The following is a 15,839-nucleotide window of genomic DNA, read 5'->3' on the forward strand; positions in this document are numbered from 1 at the left end:
TTGTTAAAATTTTTTGCATCTTGATAAACCACATCATTTGTTTGTCTGTCTTCTCCATACTCCTCGGATCTGGCAGACATCACAACTAATCATGTCACTCTTTCACCCAAATGAAAATTTATATCAGAATTCTTCTCAACACAATATTCTAGGCAGTTGCTAGATGCCAAAGGGAGATGACATGAATGCATTTCTACCGTAGATTCTCAAACTGGTCCATAAGCACCCTCTGCAAAATGTATGGACTGATCTTCTTTAAAAAATAGTTAAACACAACTATACCCAATTTGACATTATGTATTTACTCAACTAATTTAATGTTACTTTGGTATTTCTTCAAGAATATCTCACATAATGTTGGCGGAGATTGGTACAAGATTGGTATAAGATTGAAAGAGGTGGAAGAGGCTATTTACAATGAGAAGCACACATTAAAAAGAAGATGGCCTGTATCCACTGAAAATTTCAATGGAACAAGCAAAATTTGGAAATAACTGGATTCTCCAATCCAGGCCCTTAAAAAGACTGAATCAACTACTAAAAATAAATGTTCTGTTCTACTTTCATCCCTGTACACAGAGCTAGTTTTTAATACAACACTTTAAAAAGCAAATGTTGCAAAGTCTTTAAAGGAGATATACAAAAAAAGTTACGACAATTTCTTAAGCTATGAAGCTGTTATTTATTGAGATGTAAAAAGTTGGTAACGGTTACTCATGAATGGAAAAAAGATAGTTTCTGGACTTTTTTATTTGTGACCTTTAAGTTATTTAACACGCAAAAAGATTGTTTGGAGCACATGAAATGGCCTTTAGAAAAGTTTAGGTCATTTCTAGCAAACACACAAAGGGGTCATTACTAAGAATATGCTTGTTGCACAATCCGAGAAGAAGAGGCAATTTGGATGGTACAATAAGTTCAGCTTTCCTGAAATTAAAATGTACTTTCAAACATAACTCTTTGAGAGCTGAGTTCACTTTTATCAATTAAGAAACCACTTACAAAAGCCCTTGGAGAGACTCAGCGAGTGACTCCCAATAATGTCTTTTTGTATATACAGAAAAGGGAAATCTGGAAACAGGCTAAACAATGTAAATATTGTTCAAGAAATAAGGCTTTTTGTTAAGAATAACAATTAGGAAAGATATCTGCTTCTTCTAACTAGAAGAACAGAGTTATTTGATTTAAAGATATGAACCCAGCTTTGAACATGGTTTGGAAAGAATTATGATGGGTGCGCCTCTTACCATGCACGTCCACAGTGGTAGTTTTGCTAATGGTTCCAGCAACATTACTGGCCACACAAGTATACTCGCCCCCGTCCTGCAGCCGAGCTCTTTCAACATGGAGACTCCCGTCACTGCGTACAGTGATGTAAGGATTTTGGACCAACTTGAAGGAAAAAAGAGTCATTTTTAATTAAACAGGCAATATTGTGTAAGCCCAAACAAGATCTGCTTTCTTCTCCAACTGGGTTATTAAATGTGTTATAAAATAACAAAATATTTTAACACCCTTAAGTGAAAAATGATGAGCATAAAATGTTACCAAGAGTAGCATCAATTGTATGGCACTGTGATATACCACCAAAAATTCTACCCACTAACATCTGTCAGAATTATGCACATATTGGAAAGGGAAAGAAATAGAAAAACACTAATTCCCTGTTTCTGTAATTGTTGTTATCATGAAGGACCCAAATTTCACTTTTACTTTTGGCTTAATTTGTTCTTTTTCAAGAAGGCTTTACTACCACTTGTAAGCCATTTGACATTTTCATTCTGGCAAACAGGCATCATCCAAGCTGAGAGAATGTGACTTAATCTCAACATGCACCCTTTTCAGTGACAGATACAAATAATATTAGAGGGCACTGTACGATATAGGAACTGCATGAGAGAAGGCTGACAACGGTTTCTGTTAAGAATCATCACCTCTAACTCTGTAACATTTATGCATTTTGTTCAATCATAGGGTACTTTAGTGCTCAAACAGTATCATCCTATGTTATAAGGGCATTTATTATTGAGTGAGGTGCACTCATTTTTCTCAGGTTTTTATGCAAATACGAACAATTTTACATCTTATCCCATGGAGTCAATTCACTTTTAATTGGTACTTCAATAAGGGAGTATGTCTAAATACTCTGGAAAATGGAAGGAAAAATGCTCTGGACTAGGTGAAAATTTATTGCCATAGACAGCGTGTTTACAGAATAATTCCTTACAACTGTGAAAATTTTTCACATTCCTTCATAATCAAAAGTTATGCATTGAAAAACAATGACACAAAATAGATCCACATTTTAAAATAGTTCACAATAAAAGAATGTTTGACGATAACAATAAAGATTAATATATAAAATGAAAGAATGTTATGAGAATATTAACATTTTATTATGTCCTGCAAAGAAGGATATAAAATATTTAAATCCTGTGGAAAAAAACCTCATACTTGCTTCAGTTATTACATATTCTGAAGAGAGTTTACTAGTTACAAAATTATAAAAATTACACCATTGACTATTTCTCCATCATATTAATTTCAAAATAATATGAACTGCATAAACATGTTAATACTGAAGAAAAGTTTTGGTACACTTAAAAAATATATGTTTGGTGGGGCAGAAAAAAAAGAAAAAAAAAAAATATATGTTTGTATATTTATTACATTAAAATTTCAGTGTTTGGAATCCATTGCCTCTTACACAAGAGGCGAAATATGAATATGAATTCATATTACACAAGAGGAATATGAATGCATGGACTTAAAATGTTCTTACCATGGCTGAGTTCTTAATCCACCGACGTTCTGGAATGGGATTTCCAGCCAATAGAACACAAGGCAAAGTCAGCTGCTGTCCTTCAATTACACTGGTCACTGAAGGGCTGATTCCAATGAGTGGAGCAACTAAATCAGAGAGAGAACACGGGCACTGTCAATGCTATTTCATCCAAAGGAAGGCAAACTGTTTTATAGGCAAAGATGACTACTAATTATGCTATTAGAAATTGAGTTTTCAAGAACAAGATTTTTAAATGTACATGGGTATGAACTGGAAGATAGAGGTAAAGGACCCTTCTAAGCAGAGGGAATGGCAAGAGGACAGGTAATAGCAAAGAAGTAGAGAAAGTAAAAAAGAATAAGTCTATGGCATGAAAGGGCAGAAAAGTCAAGCCAAGAAATGTGCAATGTATTCAAATGGAGAGTGACTGAAAGCATTGATAAATAGAAGAGTGGAATCATCAGAACCATTTTCAGGAAATATCAATCTGAGAACTTACCGGACAAGGGAAAATTGGAAGGGATGAGATTAGTGAGGAGGCTGTCATAACAGCTCAGGCAAATAAAATGAGGTGGACTCTTAGATGGAAATCAGGGAAGTAATTCAACATAAATCAAAGCAAAATCTCTAAGAGAGTCTTCTTGGAAAATTTAAATATACGTAGATGAATTAAGGGAGATACATAAAGAAAATTTTATAGAAGTGTATTAATGAGATTTAAAAATCACAACAAATGATGTAATAATTTAAACAGTGTAGGACTAGTGCATAAATAGAATTCCAAGGAATAGACATAAGATTATAAATTTAGCATGTGACCAAATGGGTATTTTACTCAGTGGGAAGACAACATGCAATAAAAATATTAAAACAAATGTCTTACTACTTGGAAATAATGGATATTATATTCTTACTTCATATCATACACAGAAATAATTTCATGTGGACTAAAATAATAAGTGTAAAGAAAAGAACTAGAAAAGCACACCACCACAACATGTGTGTGGTGTGTGTGTGTGTGTGTGTGTACTCATACTTAAGGCTTAAATGAATTTATTCAATTGACCTTCATTTCTTCAAATGAAAGATAAGGAGCTTGAAGAGGATAATCTCTATTTCCAGTTCTAACATCATGAAATATGAAATAGGGTGGGGAGAAGGAAGGCTAATGTAGTAATCAGATGTTTACCTGTTTTTTTTTTGTTTGTTTGTTTGTTTTTAATGGTACAGGCAAGAGATGAGATACTAAGAGGAGTCTGATGTTTTCAAAAAATGTGGTGTCTAAGTACTTAAATGATCTTACCAAGTCCTGTCACTGTCACTGTTGCCTGGGACTGGATCTTTCCAAACTGGTTTTCAGCTTCACAGATATATGTTCCTTTATCACTTGCCCATAAGTCTAAAAAGAAGAGATTATTTACTCATTCAACATCATCTGTGGAGCATTAACTATGTGCCAGGCACTGTGCTTGTGATCTGGTAGTTCCCATTCTAGGGGAGGAGACATACCTTGAAAGCAACAATCATACCACAGTGTGATGACTGCTCTAATTTGAGCTTCAGACAATGTGCTTTGGGGGCACAGAGACAGAAGTGACTGAGGGCACAAGGAGGAGTTCGGGAAGGATTCACATAGGAGGTAATACCTAAGCTGTACCTGAAACAGTAGGTAGAACAGAGGAAGGGAAGTCCAAACCTAATGGGCTGCAAAGGCAAGAGCATGACTTGAAAAATCATGGTCTGCTCAAAGAATGGAAAGCTGAAGTACCACCCTGGGGGCGTTTGGAGGTTTGCAGGGGTGATTGCTTTCATTGGTCCAATGATCAGGGGAGTCTACTGGCAAAAACTAGGGAGACAATGCATGGGGGGGATTCATGAAAGGAACAATATCCCAAGTTCACCAACACTTTTGAAGACCCCACTGGAAATTCATGGATGTGATGACTTTGTTTATAATTATTTGAGCCTACAACCTAATTCTATATAAGTGGAAGAAAGAAAGAACTCTTGCAAGAATTGCCCGCCATTTCAGAAAATCACTTCACCAGCCCGGAGTTTTTGAGTCATCAATCCCATATTCCTGTATCAGTCTACATTTTAGCTCTCAAATTCATGGTGATATACATAACGTGTATGCATATTGTAATGAGCATTGTCAGAGCATTTATCTATTTAAATACTTTTTTGTTGTTGTGGTGGTACGCGGGCCTCTCACTGCTGTGGCCTCTCCCGTTGCGGAGCACAGGCTCCGGACGCGCAGGCCCAGCGGCCACGGCTCAAGGGCCCAGCCGCTCCGCGGCATGTGGGATCCTCCCGGACCGGGGCACGAACCCGTGTCCCCTGCATCGGCAGGCAGACTCCCAACCACTGCGCCACCAGGGAAGCCCTAAATACATATTATTTTAATAAAAATTACTTTCCTTTGTTTTCCTTTGTACTACATGTTGCATGTTAAAATAATTTTTATTATGTAGGTTGATCAAATACATAGAATTTTCAGAATAATAAAAAGGATATTTATACAATATTTAAAATTAAAGAGTGTGTTGGGGATTAGGATGAGGATCGCTGGGTTACAGGCTGTGTGGGCATAGTCAGGAGCCTGAAGATGAAGAGGTAGCCTGGTGCCTTATAAAACAGTAAAGTTTTATCTTATGAGCAACTGGGGAGTCAAGAGAAGATTTTTAAATAGGGGATTGATCGTCACCTTTGCAACTATCTTAACTAAAACAGGCACAGTTTAATCTATTGATAAGACGTTGGCAGAGAAAAACACAGCTTTCCATTATGAATAGTTCCATACTATCTCAAATAAAGAGCAGTGACCAAGTTTCTACTCTGTTAACCACATGCATATAACTGCAGAATTGCATCTGGTAAGCACAGACAGTGTTCACTCTCAAAATTAGCAAACATTCATTTGCCAAGGAAAGCTCAGCAAATCACCTGGTTAATAAGTTATACATTGTTTCTAACCAAGATAGTCTCCATACTACCAACTCGGGCTAATTTCTGTAGAAATACAAAATACTAGTGAGAGCTAAGTTTCTCATCACTAGTTTCCTTTTAGATGATTTAATTTGAACAACTGGGCAACCATCGGTGAAAACAATGCCCTCCTTTATTCTTACTTTTCTTTCATTTCCGCTAACTGATTTGTTTTCAGGTCTCATTTGTTTCCCTCTGGGTTGTTTCTCATCACCACCATCACCCTACCTATATGATCCTCTCCTTTCTTCCCTCCCGCTCCTGTCTCCTCATATCCTGCAGGGGAGCTGTTCTGAAACAGTATGTTCACATGCCTTTTCATGCCTATGAAGCTTGGGGGTCTATTTTCTACCTCACCAACTACATTTCTTCACCTGCATGTTTCAGTTCCTGCACAATCTGACCCAATCTAATGAGTAATTCTGGTAGGTACTTTTGTGACCATCCACTCAGACAGTAGATTGTAAAATGCCTGAGTGAGGAACCCCATATTTGACTTCTGTCTTCACCTAGCACAGAGCTGTAAGCACTTTTAATTAGACAGTTTAATTTGTATTGAAAGTTTAAGTGGCCAATGTATATTTAATATTGTTAATAAACATGAAAATCACTTATTGGGGGCTTTCTACAAAATACCCTAAAAATGCAATTTTATTAAAAAAATCAATTAATCATCTAAATGTTTTTACTCCTCTGGTGCCAGTATCCAAATATTCTTAACAATATTTGAAAAAGTACTAAGTGTTTACAAATATCTGAATGCTTAATAGCTTACAGGTAAAAGTGTGGGATGGGCTTCCCTGGTGGCGCAGTGGTTGAGAGTCCGCCTGCCGATGCAGGGGATGCGGGTCTGTGCCCTGGTCCGGGAAGATCCCACATGCCGCGGAGCGGCTGGGCCTGTGAGCCATGGCCGCTAAGCCTGTGTGTCCGGAGCCGTGCTCCGCAACGGGAGAGGCCACAGCAGTGAGAGGCCCGCGTACCGCCAAAAAAAAAAAAAAAAAGTTTGGGATGATGGCATATTTGACTTTTTAAAAAATGTTTTGCTCCAGATATATATAGCTTTTAATCAAAAAATTTTGATAGTGTATAGTGTCCCTATGCATGTGGTTATGTATTCTTGGCCCAAAATAATTAACATTAACTAACTACTAGTAATCTTTTACCTTTCTATACAACAGGTGGTACAAGAGTCAATAAAATGTGATTACTTATCCATCTACAGGCCCAGGAGACTCTATTTGCAATAAGAAACAGTGAGATATGAAGAAGTCATATTGCTTCATAAATCTATATGATATAGTAATGACATAAAATTGAATAAAATGTTATTCATTTATGACAATTCCCAGATATGAATTCAGTATTATTTTAAAATGAAATGCAACAAACACAAAATATGTTGGCACGATTAATTCACTATTTTAAACATAGCAACACCTATGTATAAAAAATGTATAATTTATAGTATATATTTGTATAAAATATATTTCCTTTAACCTACTTGAAATAAAGAGAGCTCCTGTTCTTAGTTGGCTGATGGAACTCACTGAAAAAGGTCTTGAGTAGATGGGCATGTTGTCTAATCTTCGCCATTTAATCTTTGGTTCTGGATAACCCTGGACATAGCAAGGTAATGTCACATTTGAGCCAATTTCCATAGACACATCAGCAGGTTCTTGTATAAAAACTGGAGGTGCTGGAAGATATTTAGAATGAAAAAAAGTGGTCATTGGTATAGTATACATGTGCCTTAAATATAAATTAATTATTAAACTATCAACAGATTGAATTCAAATCAAATCATGGTTCATATAATATTATAAATATATGCTTTAAGTATTCCTGTCTGCTATTGAAATAGATTTTTTAAATAAATGAATAGAGGAACAAAGAAGTTCAACTATTTCCTTAAAGTGATACAATGGAAAGGGTGGGAATTTAAATCAAGATTTCCTTAACTAAAGAGAATCTTTCATTTTTGGAATTTGTTTTCAATTTTAGTTTATGCCATACTCCTCAAAACTTAAAATTTTCTTACAAATAAGTCTGCCTTGCAATGAAATATTTTTAACACTTTCCAAAACTTACTTCTTTAGGCTGAATTTTTAAATAAACTAATTATATCAGAGTTCATTCTTCAATAGATCACCATATAACAAGGTAACAGTATTTAATCTTAAATTATATTCTTGGTGTATATCACATTCTTGCTTCTCAGTATCTTTCACATTTTTTTTGCATTTTTGAGTTAAAGAAATTGAAGCTTGAGAATCAATAACTCAAATTAAAGTAACAGAATAGCATTTGATAAATGGACAATACGGACTGCTTAATGTTAGAGCTAAGAAATGATTCAGAAATTATAAAATTATAGGTAAGAAGTCTACACTTATCTACATAATTTAGGTAACCACAGAAGCCAGGGGGAAAAATCAGAGGTAACAGGCATACCCTGGAAAACAGAGGAATGCAATATAGGGAGGATGCTGTCAGAAAGCCCAAATAGATGAGGCTCTCAGTATGTCCCACGGAACTTATGAGTAATAATGTTTGAGGTATCAGGCAAGGAGAAATACATAAGATACTATTAGAGGTAACAGATGAAATCTGCTCATGTAGGACTCTAAGAGGAAGTACCCCAGGGATGTCTCCTTGATAATGTCAAGATCAAACAATGGTCAGGAACTACAACAACTATCACTTATAGAGCCAGAGACTCTGTTAAGTCCTCTTCATTAGTTACCTCATTTGATCTTCAAAATATCCCTATGAGGTAGGTACTGTTACTACCCCAATTTTATAAAACTGAGACAGAGATAGTTAATTTGCTAAGTGTCACATGGAATTGAACAGTGGAACTAGGATTGAAAACCAGGTTGATCCGACTCCAAAGTCACAGTTCTTTATCATTATATCAGCCTCCCCTTTTCCATGGGTTCTTATAACTGCCCATACTCAAGCTGGTTATCAGGTTAGTAAGAATGGGTGTGGAGATCACTTCTCTCCTTCTCAACAGGAATTCTGGGACTTGAATGCACAGCTGTCTCCCAAGTAGCATTAGTGCTTTATTAGCCTGGGCCAAACGACCTCCTTTAACTTTACAGCCACATTTTCGATTATTTCTCCATACAAATCTTATTCTCTGGACAATCAGAACTTACTCTTCTCCAGTCAAGGACTGACCTTTCCGAAATCAGCACCTGTGTTACCACCATCCCTTTCAAATGTGATGTCTGCTGTTGATCTCTGGCTACTGAAACACTGACAATTCTTGAAGGCAGTTCAAAAGGCCCTTCCTCAATGCCATCTCTTACCATCCTAAATGGATATGATTTCTTCCCTCTCTGAGCTTTCACAGAACTCACTCTACACCACTCTCATGGCAATGGCTAAATTCAGCCTCTTACTAGACTATATGTTAGACTTTCCCCAGAGAATTTATATTTGTAACCACATTTTTACCTTTTATAGCAACTAACATGGTAGTTTGTGCATTATACATGGCTGCTAGATATTTGTGAATGATTAAATCAATATTAAAACACTTCAACAATAACCTTGTGCGTGTGTGTGCATTAAGTGTATATGATGATAACAACATTGATCCAGTACATTTGAACTTTCATTTTTGAAGAAACATGGCAATTTCAGAAGTGCCATTGTTTGTTTTTTGAAACTACATAAAATAAAATTAAGTTAAATAGTACAACTGAGCAACATGTTTTTAAAAAGAAGTTATGTACCTGTGTTTAGATTTCTCTTATATACATATGGGAATCTGACTAATAAAAAATAATAGGTAAAATAAACGTATTTAAAAAATAATTTAGAAAGCAGCTGATTGTGTGCTTATCTTATGTGTGTAAGGCCTAGTTACTTTTCTCTGGAGTGATACTAGTCATTTATTCCAGAGCCAGCTGCTTGTCTGAAACAGAGAGGTATAAAAATCCCAGAATATGTTAGGCTCAGAGTGTGAACAGGTGACTATGGAGATAAGACAGAAAATAAATTCCAGAAGAGCAAAAAGATATGCATAAGCCTGGGATTGACTAAGTATTGGGGAGGAAACCAAGCTTACTGACATAAAGAGCATAGCCATCAGTGAAAATGGAGACAAAATGAGAATTTTCAGATGCAAGAAAGCCAAGAACAAACTAGATTTAAAAAGGATAGGGGGCAGAGTCAAGATGGCGTGTGGAAAGACACCGAGTTAGCATCTCCTCACAACTAGGGTGCCTGCCGGCAGCTGGTGAGGGACCCTGACACCCAAGGAGATGGGAGGAACCCCCAAGTGAACGAGTAGGATGTGGGGGGACTGAGGGGGGAGAAGAAGTAGAGGCAAGACAGGATTGGCACCCCTGAGGCTGGGGAGATCAGGAGAGGCAGGTAGGAGAGGAGCTAAGGGTGACTGCCCCGCCCACTCAGGCCTGGGGAGCCTGCTGAGCTCCCAGGCAACTCCCCTGCCCCCAAGGCCTCCACGTCCCCCTGGGCACATTGGTCCTGGGGGCATAAGAGGGAGGCTGGGGAGATCAGGAGAGGCAGGCAGGAGGGGCCCTCCAGAACAGAGGAGCAGGAGAGGAGAGGAAGGCATTTGCCCCACCCACTTGAGCCCAGGAAGCCTGCTGGGCTCCCAGGTGAGGTCCCCCACCCTCTGAGACCAGGGATGGGGGGCACACCTGGGCCACTTCTGTTCCTTGAGCCTAAGCCCCAGCCCCCCACAGCCCCCAGGGCCTATTCCAGCCCTGTGGGTCCAAAGCATAGGTGCTGCCGACCGCTCAAACCTCGCCCTTGCTTAGATGCCACCCTCCACAGCCAAGGCCTTTACCACCCTTTTTTTTCTTTCTTTCTTTCTTTTTTTTTCCCTTTCCCTCCTCCTCTTTTTTACTATTGTGGTACTGATGTACCTTCCAGTTGTTGATTCATCTATATGTTTATTTTTATATTCTTTCTAACATATCTGTTAGTTTCCAAGCCTAATTTTATTTTTCACTTTGTTATTGTTCTTTTTTTATTTCTTTTTTTCTTTTTTTTTCTTGTTGCCACCGCATGTGGCTTGTGAGATGTTGGTTCACGAGCCAGGGGTTGGGCTGAAGCTCCTGCAGTGTGAACTCCGAGTCTGAACCACTGGACTAACAGAGAATAGGGGTATTCCCTGAGACCCTAGGGAATATTCATTGGAGTGAGGTCTCACAGAGGTTCTCATCTCAGCAACAAGACCCAGCTCTACCCAACAGCCTAAAAACTCCAGTGTTGGAAGCCTCAGGCCAAACAACCAGTAAGACAGGAACACAAACCCACCCATTTAAAACAAAAACAAAAAAACACATGAGATGGCAAAAAAATATGTCACAGCTGAAGGAACAAGGTAAAAACCTACAAGACCAAATAAATGAAGAGGAAATAGGCAATCTAACTGAAAAACAATTCAGAGTAATGATAGTAAAGATGATCCAGAATCTCAGAGATAGAATGAAGGCACGGACTGAGAAAATACAAGAAATGTTTAACAAAGATCTAGAAGAACTAAAGAACAAAGAAACAGAGATGAACAGCACAATAACTGAAATGAAAAAAACACTGGAAGGAATCAATAACAGAATAACTGAGGCAGAAGAACGAATAAGTGAGCTGGAAGACAAAATGGTGGAAATAACTGCCGAGGAGTAGAATAAAGAAAAAAGAATTAAAAGAACTGAAGACAACCTTGGAGACCTCTGGGACGACACTAAACACACCAACATTCGAATTATAGGGGTCCCAGAAGAAGAAGAGAAAAAGCAAGGGTGTGAGAAAATATTTGAAGAGCTTATAGTTGAAAACTTCCCTAACACGGGAAAGGAAATAGTCACCCTAGTCCAGGAAGCACAGAGAGTCCCATACAGGATAAATCCAAGGAGAAACACGCCAAGACACATATTAATCAAACTAATAAAAATTAAATTCAAAGAAAAAATATTAAAAACAGCAAGGGAAAAAACAAAAAATAACATACAAAGGAATCCCCATAAGGTTATCAGCTGATTTTTCAGCAGAAACTCTGCAGGCCAGAAGGCAGTGGAAGGATACACTGAAAATGATGAAAGGGAAAAACCTACAACCAAGATTACTCTACCCAGCAAGGATCTCATTCCAATTCAATGGAGAAATCAAAAGCTTTTCAGACAAGCGAAAGCTAAGAGAATTCAGCACCACGAAACCAGGTTTACTACAAATGCTAAAGAAACTCCTCTAGGTGGGAAACACAAGAGAAGAAAAAGACCCACAAAAACAAACCCAAAACAATTAAGAAAATGGTAATAGGAATATACATATTGATAATAACCTTGAATGTAAATGGATTAAATGTTCCAGCCAAAAGACACAGACTGGCGGAATGGATACAGAAAAAAAGACCTATATATATGCTGTCTGCTAGAGACCCACTTCAGACCTAGGGACATATACAGACTGAAAGTGAAGGGATGGAAAAAGATATTCCATGATAATGGAAATCAAAAGAAAGCTGGAGTAGTAATACTCATATCAGACAAAATAGACTTTAAAATAAAGACTGTTATAAAAGATAAGGAGGGACACTACATAATGATCAAGGATCAATCCAAGAAGATATAACACTTATAAATGTTTATGCACCCAACATAGGAGCACCTCAATACATAAGGCAAATGCTAATAACCATGAAAGGAGAAATCGACAGTAACACAATAATAGTATGGGACTTTAACACCCCACTTACACCAATGGACACATCATCCAAACAGAAAATAAATAAGGAAACACAAGCTTTAAATGACATAATAGACCAGATAGATTTAATTGATATTTATAGAACATTCCACCCAAAAGTGGCAGAATACACTTTCTTCTCAAGTGCAGCCAGAACACATCTTCTCCAGGATCACATCTTGGGTCAAAAATCAAGCATTGGTAAATATAAGAAAATTGAAATCATATCAAGCAGCTTTTCTGACCACAATGCTATGAGATGGAAACCAATTACAGGAAAAAAACTGTAAAAACCATAAATACATGGAGGCTAAACAATACATTACTAAATAACCAAGATATCACTGAAGAAATCAAAGAAGAAATTTAAAAAATACATAGAAACAAATGACATTGAAAACATGATGACCCAAAAACTGTGGGATGCAGCAAAAGCAGTTCTAAGAGAGAAGCTGATAGCAATTCAATCTCACCTCAAGAAACAAGAAAAACCTCAAATAAACAATATAACCCTACACTTAAAACTAGAGAAAGAAGAACAAAGAAAACTCAAAGTCAGTAGAAGGAAAGAACCCATAAAGATCAGAACAGAAATAAATGAAATAGAAACCAAGAAAACAATAGCAAAGATCAATAAAACTAAAAGGAGTTTCTTTGAGAAGATAAACAAAATTGGTAAACTCTTAGCCAGACTCATCAAGAAAAAAACGGAGAGGATGCAAATCAATAAAATTAGAAATGAAAAATGAGAAATCACAACTCACACCACAGAAATACAAAAGATTATAAGAGACTACTACAAACAACTATATGCCAATAAAATGGACAACCATGAAGAAATGCACAAATTCTTGGAAAGGTACAATTTTTCCAAGACTGAACCATGAAGAATTAGAAAATATAAACATACCTGTCACAACTAATAAAATTCAAACCATAATTAAAAATCTTCCAACAAACAAAGGCCCAGTACCAGATGGCTTCACAGGTAAATTCCATCAAGCACTTAGAGAAGAGCTAACAGTGATCCTTCTCAAACTCTTCCAAAAAATTGCAGAGGGAGAAACACTCCCAAATTCATTCTGCAAAGCCACCATCACCCTGATATCAAAACCAGAAAACGATATTACAAAAAAAGAAAATTGTCGACCAATATCACTGATGAAAATAGATACAAAAGTCCTGAACAAAATACTAGCAAACAGAATCCAACAACACATTAAAAGGATCATACACCATGATCAAGTGGGATTTATCCCACGGATGCAAGGATTCTTCAATATACACAAATCAATCAATGTGATACACCACATTAACAAATTAAGGAATAAAAACCATATGATCATCTCAATAGATGCAGAAAAAGCTTTTGACAAAATTCAGTACTCATTTATTATAAAAACTCTCCAGAAAATGGGCATAGAGGGAACCCACTGCAACATAATAAAGGCCATATATGACAAACTCACAGTAAGCATCATACTCAATGGTGAAAAACTGAAAGCATTTCCACTAAGATCAGGAACAAGACAAGGATGTCCACTCTTGCCACTTTTAGATTCAACATAGTTGTGGAAGCCATAGCCACAGCAATCAGAGAAGAAAAAGAAATTAAAGGAATACAAATTGGAAAAGAAGAAGTAAAACTGTCACTGTTTGCAGATGACATGATACTATACATAGAGAATCCTAAAGATGCTACCAGAAAACTACTAGAGCTAATCAATGAATTTCGTAAAGTTGCAGGATACAAAATTAATGCACAGAAATCTCTTACATTCCTATACACTAATGATGAAAAATCTGAAAGAGAAATTAAGGAAACACTCCCATTTACCATTGTAACAAAAAGAAAAACATACCTAGGAATAAACCTACCTAGGGAGACAAAAGACCTGTATGCAGAAAAGTATAAGACACTGATGAAAGAAATTAAAGATGATACCAACAGATGGAGAGATATACCATGTTCTTGGATTGGAAGAATCAATATTGTAAAAACGACTATACTACCCAAAGCAATCTACAGATTCAGTGCAATCCTTATCAAACTACCAATGGCATTCTTCACAGAATTAGAACAAAAATTTTTACAATTCGTATGGAAACACAAAAGACCCCGAATAGCCACAGCAATCTTGAGAAAGAAAAATGGAGTTGGAGGAATCAGGCTTCCTGACTTCAAACTATATCACAAAGCTACAGTAATCAAGACAGTATGGTACTGGCACAAAAACAGAAATATAGATCAATATCTTGTAGACAGATCTATCAGGTACAAGGTAGAAAGCCCAGAGATAAACCCACGCACATATGGGCACCTTATTTATAACAAAGGAGGCAAGAACATACAGTGGAGAAAAGACAGCCTCTTCAGTGAGGGGTGCTGGGAAAACTGGACAGCTACATGTAAAAGAATGAAATTAGAACACTTCTTAACACCATACACAAAAATAAACTCCAAATGGATCAGAGTTAAACGTAAGACCAGACACTATAAAACTCTTAGAGGAAAACAGAGGAAAAATACTCTTTGACATAAACCACCCAGTAAGATCTTTTCTGACCCACCTCCCAGAGTAACGGAAATAAAAACAAAAATAAACAAATGGGACTTAATTAAACTTAAAAGCTTTTGCACAGCAGAGGAAACCATAAACAAGACAAAAAGACAACACTTAGAATGGGAGAAAATATTTACAAATGAAACAACAGACAAATGATTAATCTCCAAAATTTACAAACAGCTCATGGAGCTCAATATCAAAAAAACAAACCATCCAGTTAAAAAATGGGTGGAAGACCTAAGTAGACATTTCACCAAGGAAGACATACAGATGGCCAAGAGGCACATGAAAAGATGCTTCACATCACTAATTATTAGAGAAACGCAAATGAAAACTACAATGAGGTCAGACCTCATGCTGGTCAGAATGGCCATTATCAAAACATTGAGAAACAATAAATGCTGGAAAGGGTGTGGTGAAAAGGGAACCCTCCTGCGCTGTTGGTGGGAATGTAAATTGATACAACCACTATGGAAAACAGTATGGAGGTTCCTTAAAAAACTAAAAATAGAACTACCATATGACCCAGCAATACCACTATTGGACATATACCCTGAGAAAACCGTAATTCAAAAAGAGACATGTACCACAATGTTCATCGCAGCTTAATTTACAATAGCCAGGACATGGAAGCAACCTAAATGTCCATCAACAGATGAATGGATAAAGAAGATGTGGCACATATATACAACAGAATAGTACTCAGCCATAAAAAGAAACAAAATTGAGTTATTTGTAGTGAGGTGGTTGGACCTAGAGTCTGTCATACAAAG

General features: G+C 36.9%; 1 protein-coding gene across 1 annotated transcript in view; it reads right to left on the reverse strand.

Annotated features, from left to right (window-relative positions):
- HMCN1 (hemicentin 1) overlaps positions 1-15,839 on the reverse strand; it is a gene marked incomplete at its 3' end in the record, with an annotated part of 531,222 nt that overhangs the window by 257,513 nt on the left and 257,870 nt on the right. The window contains exons 16-19 of the mRNA XM_079726768.1: positions 7,275-7,469; positions 4,089-4,184; positions 2,783-2,910; positions 1,248-1,392 (exon numbers count right to left, since the gene is read on the reverse strand). Of these exons, the coding sequence (XP_079582894.1) occupies positions 1,248-1,392; positions 2,783-2,910; positions 4,089-4,184; positions 7,275-7,469 (564 nt within the window). The remainder of the gene's footprint in view (positions 1-1,247; positions 1,393-2,782; positions 2,911-4,088; positions 4,185-7,274; positions 7,470-15,839) is intronic.

This window comes from Hyperoodon ampullatus, assembly GCF_949752795.1.
Source record: "Hyperoodon ampullatus genome assembly, chromosome: 2".
Lineage (NCBI taxonomy): Eukaryota > Metazoa > Chordata > Mammalia > Artiodactyla > Ziphiidae > Hyperoodon > Hyperoodon ampullatus.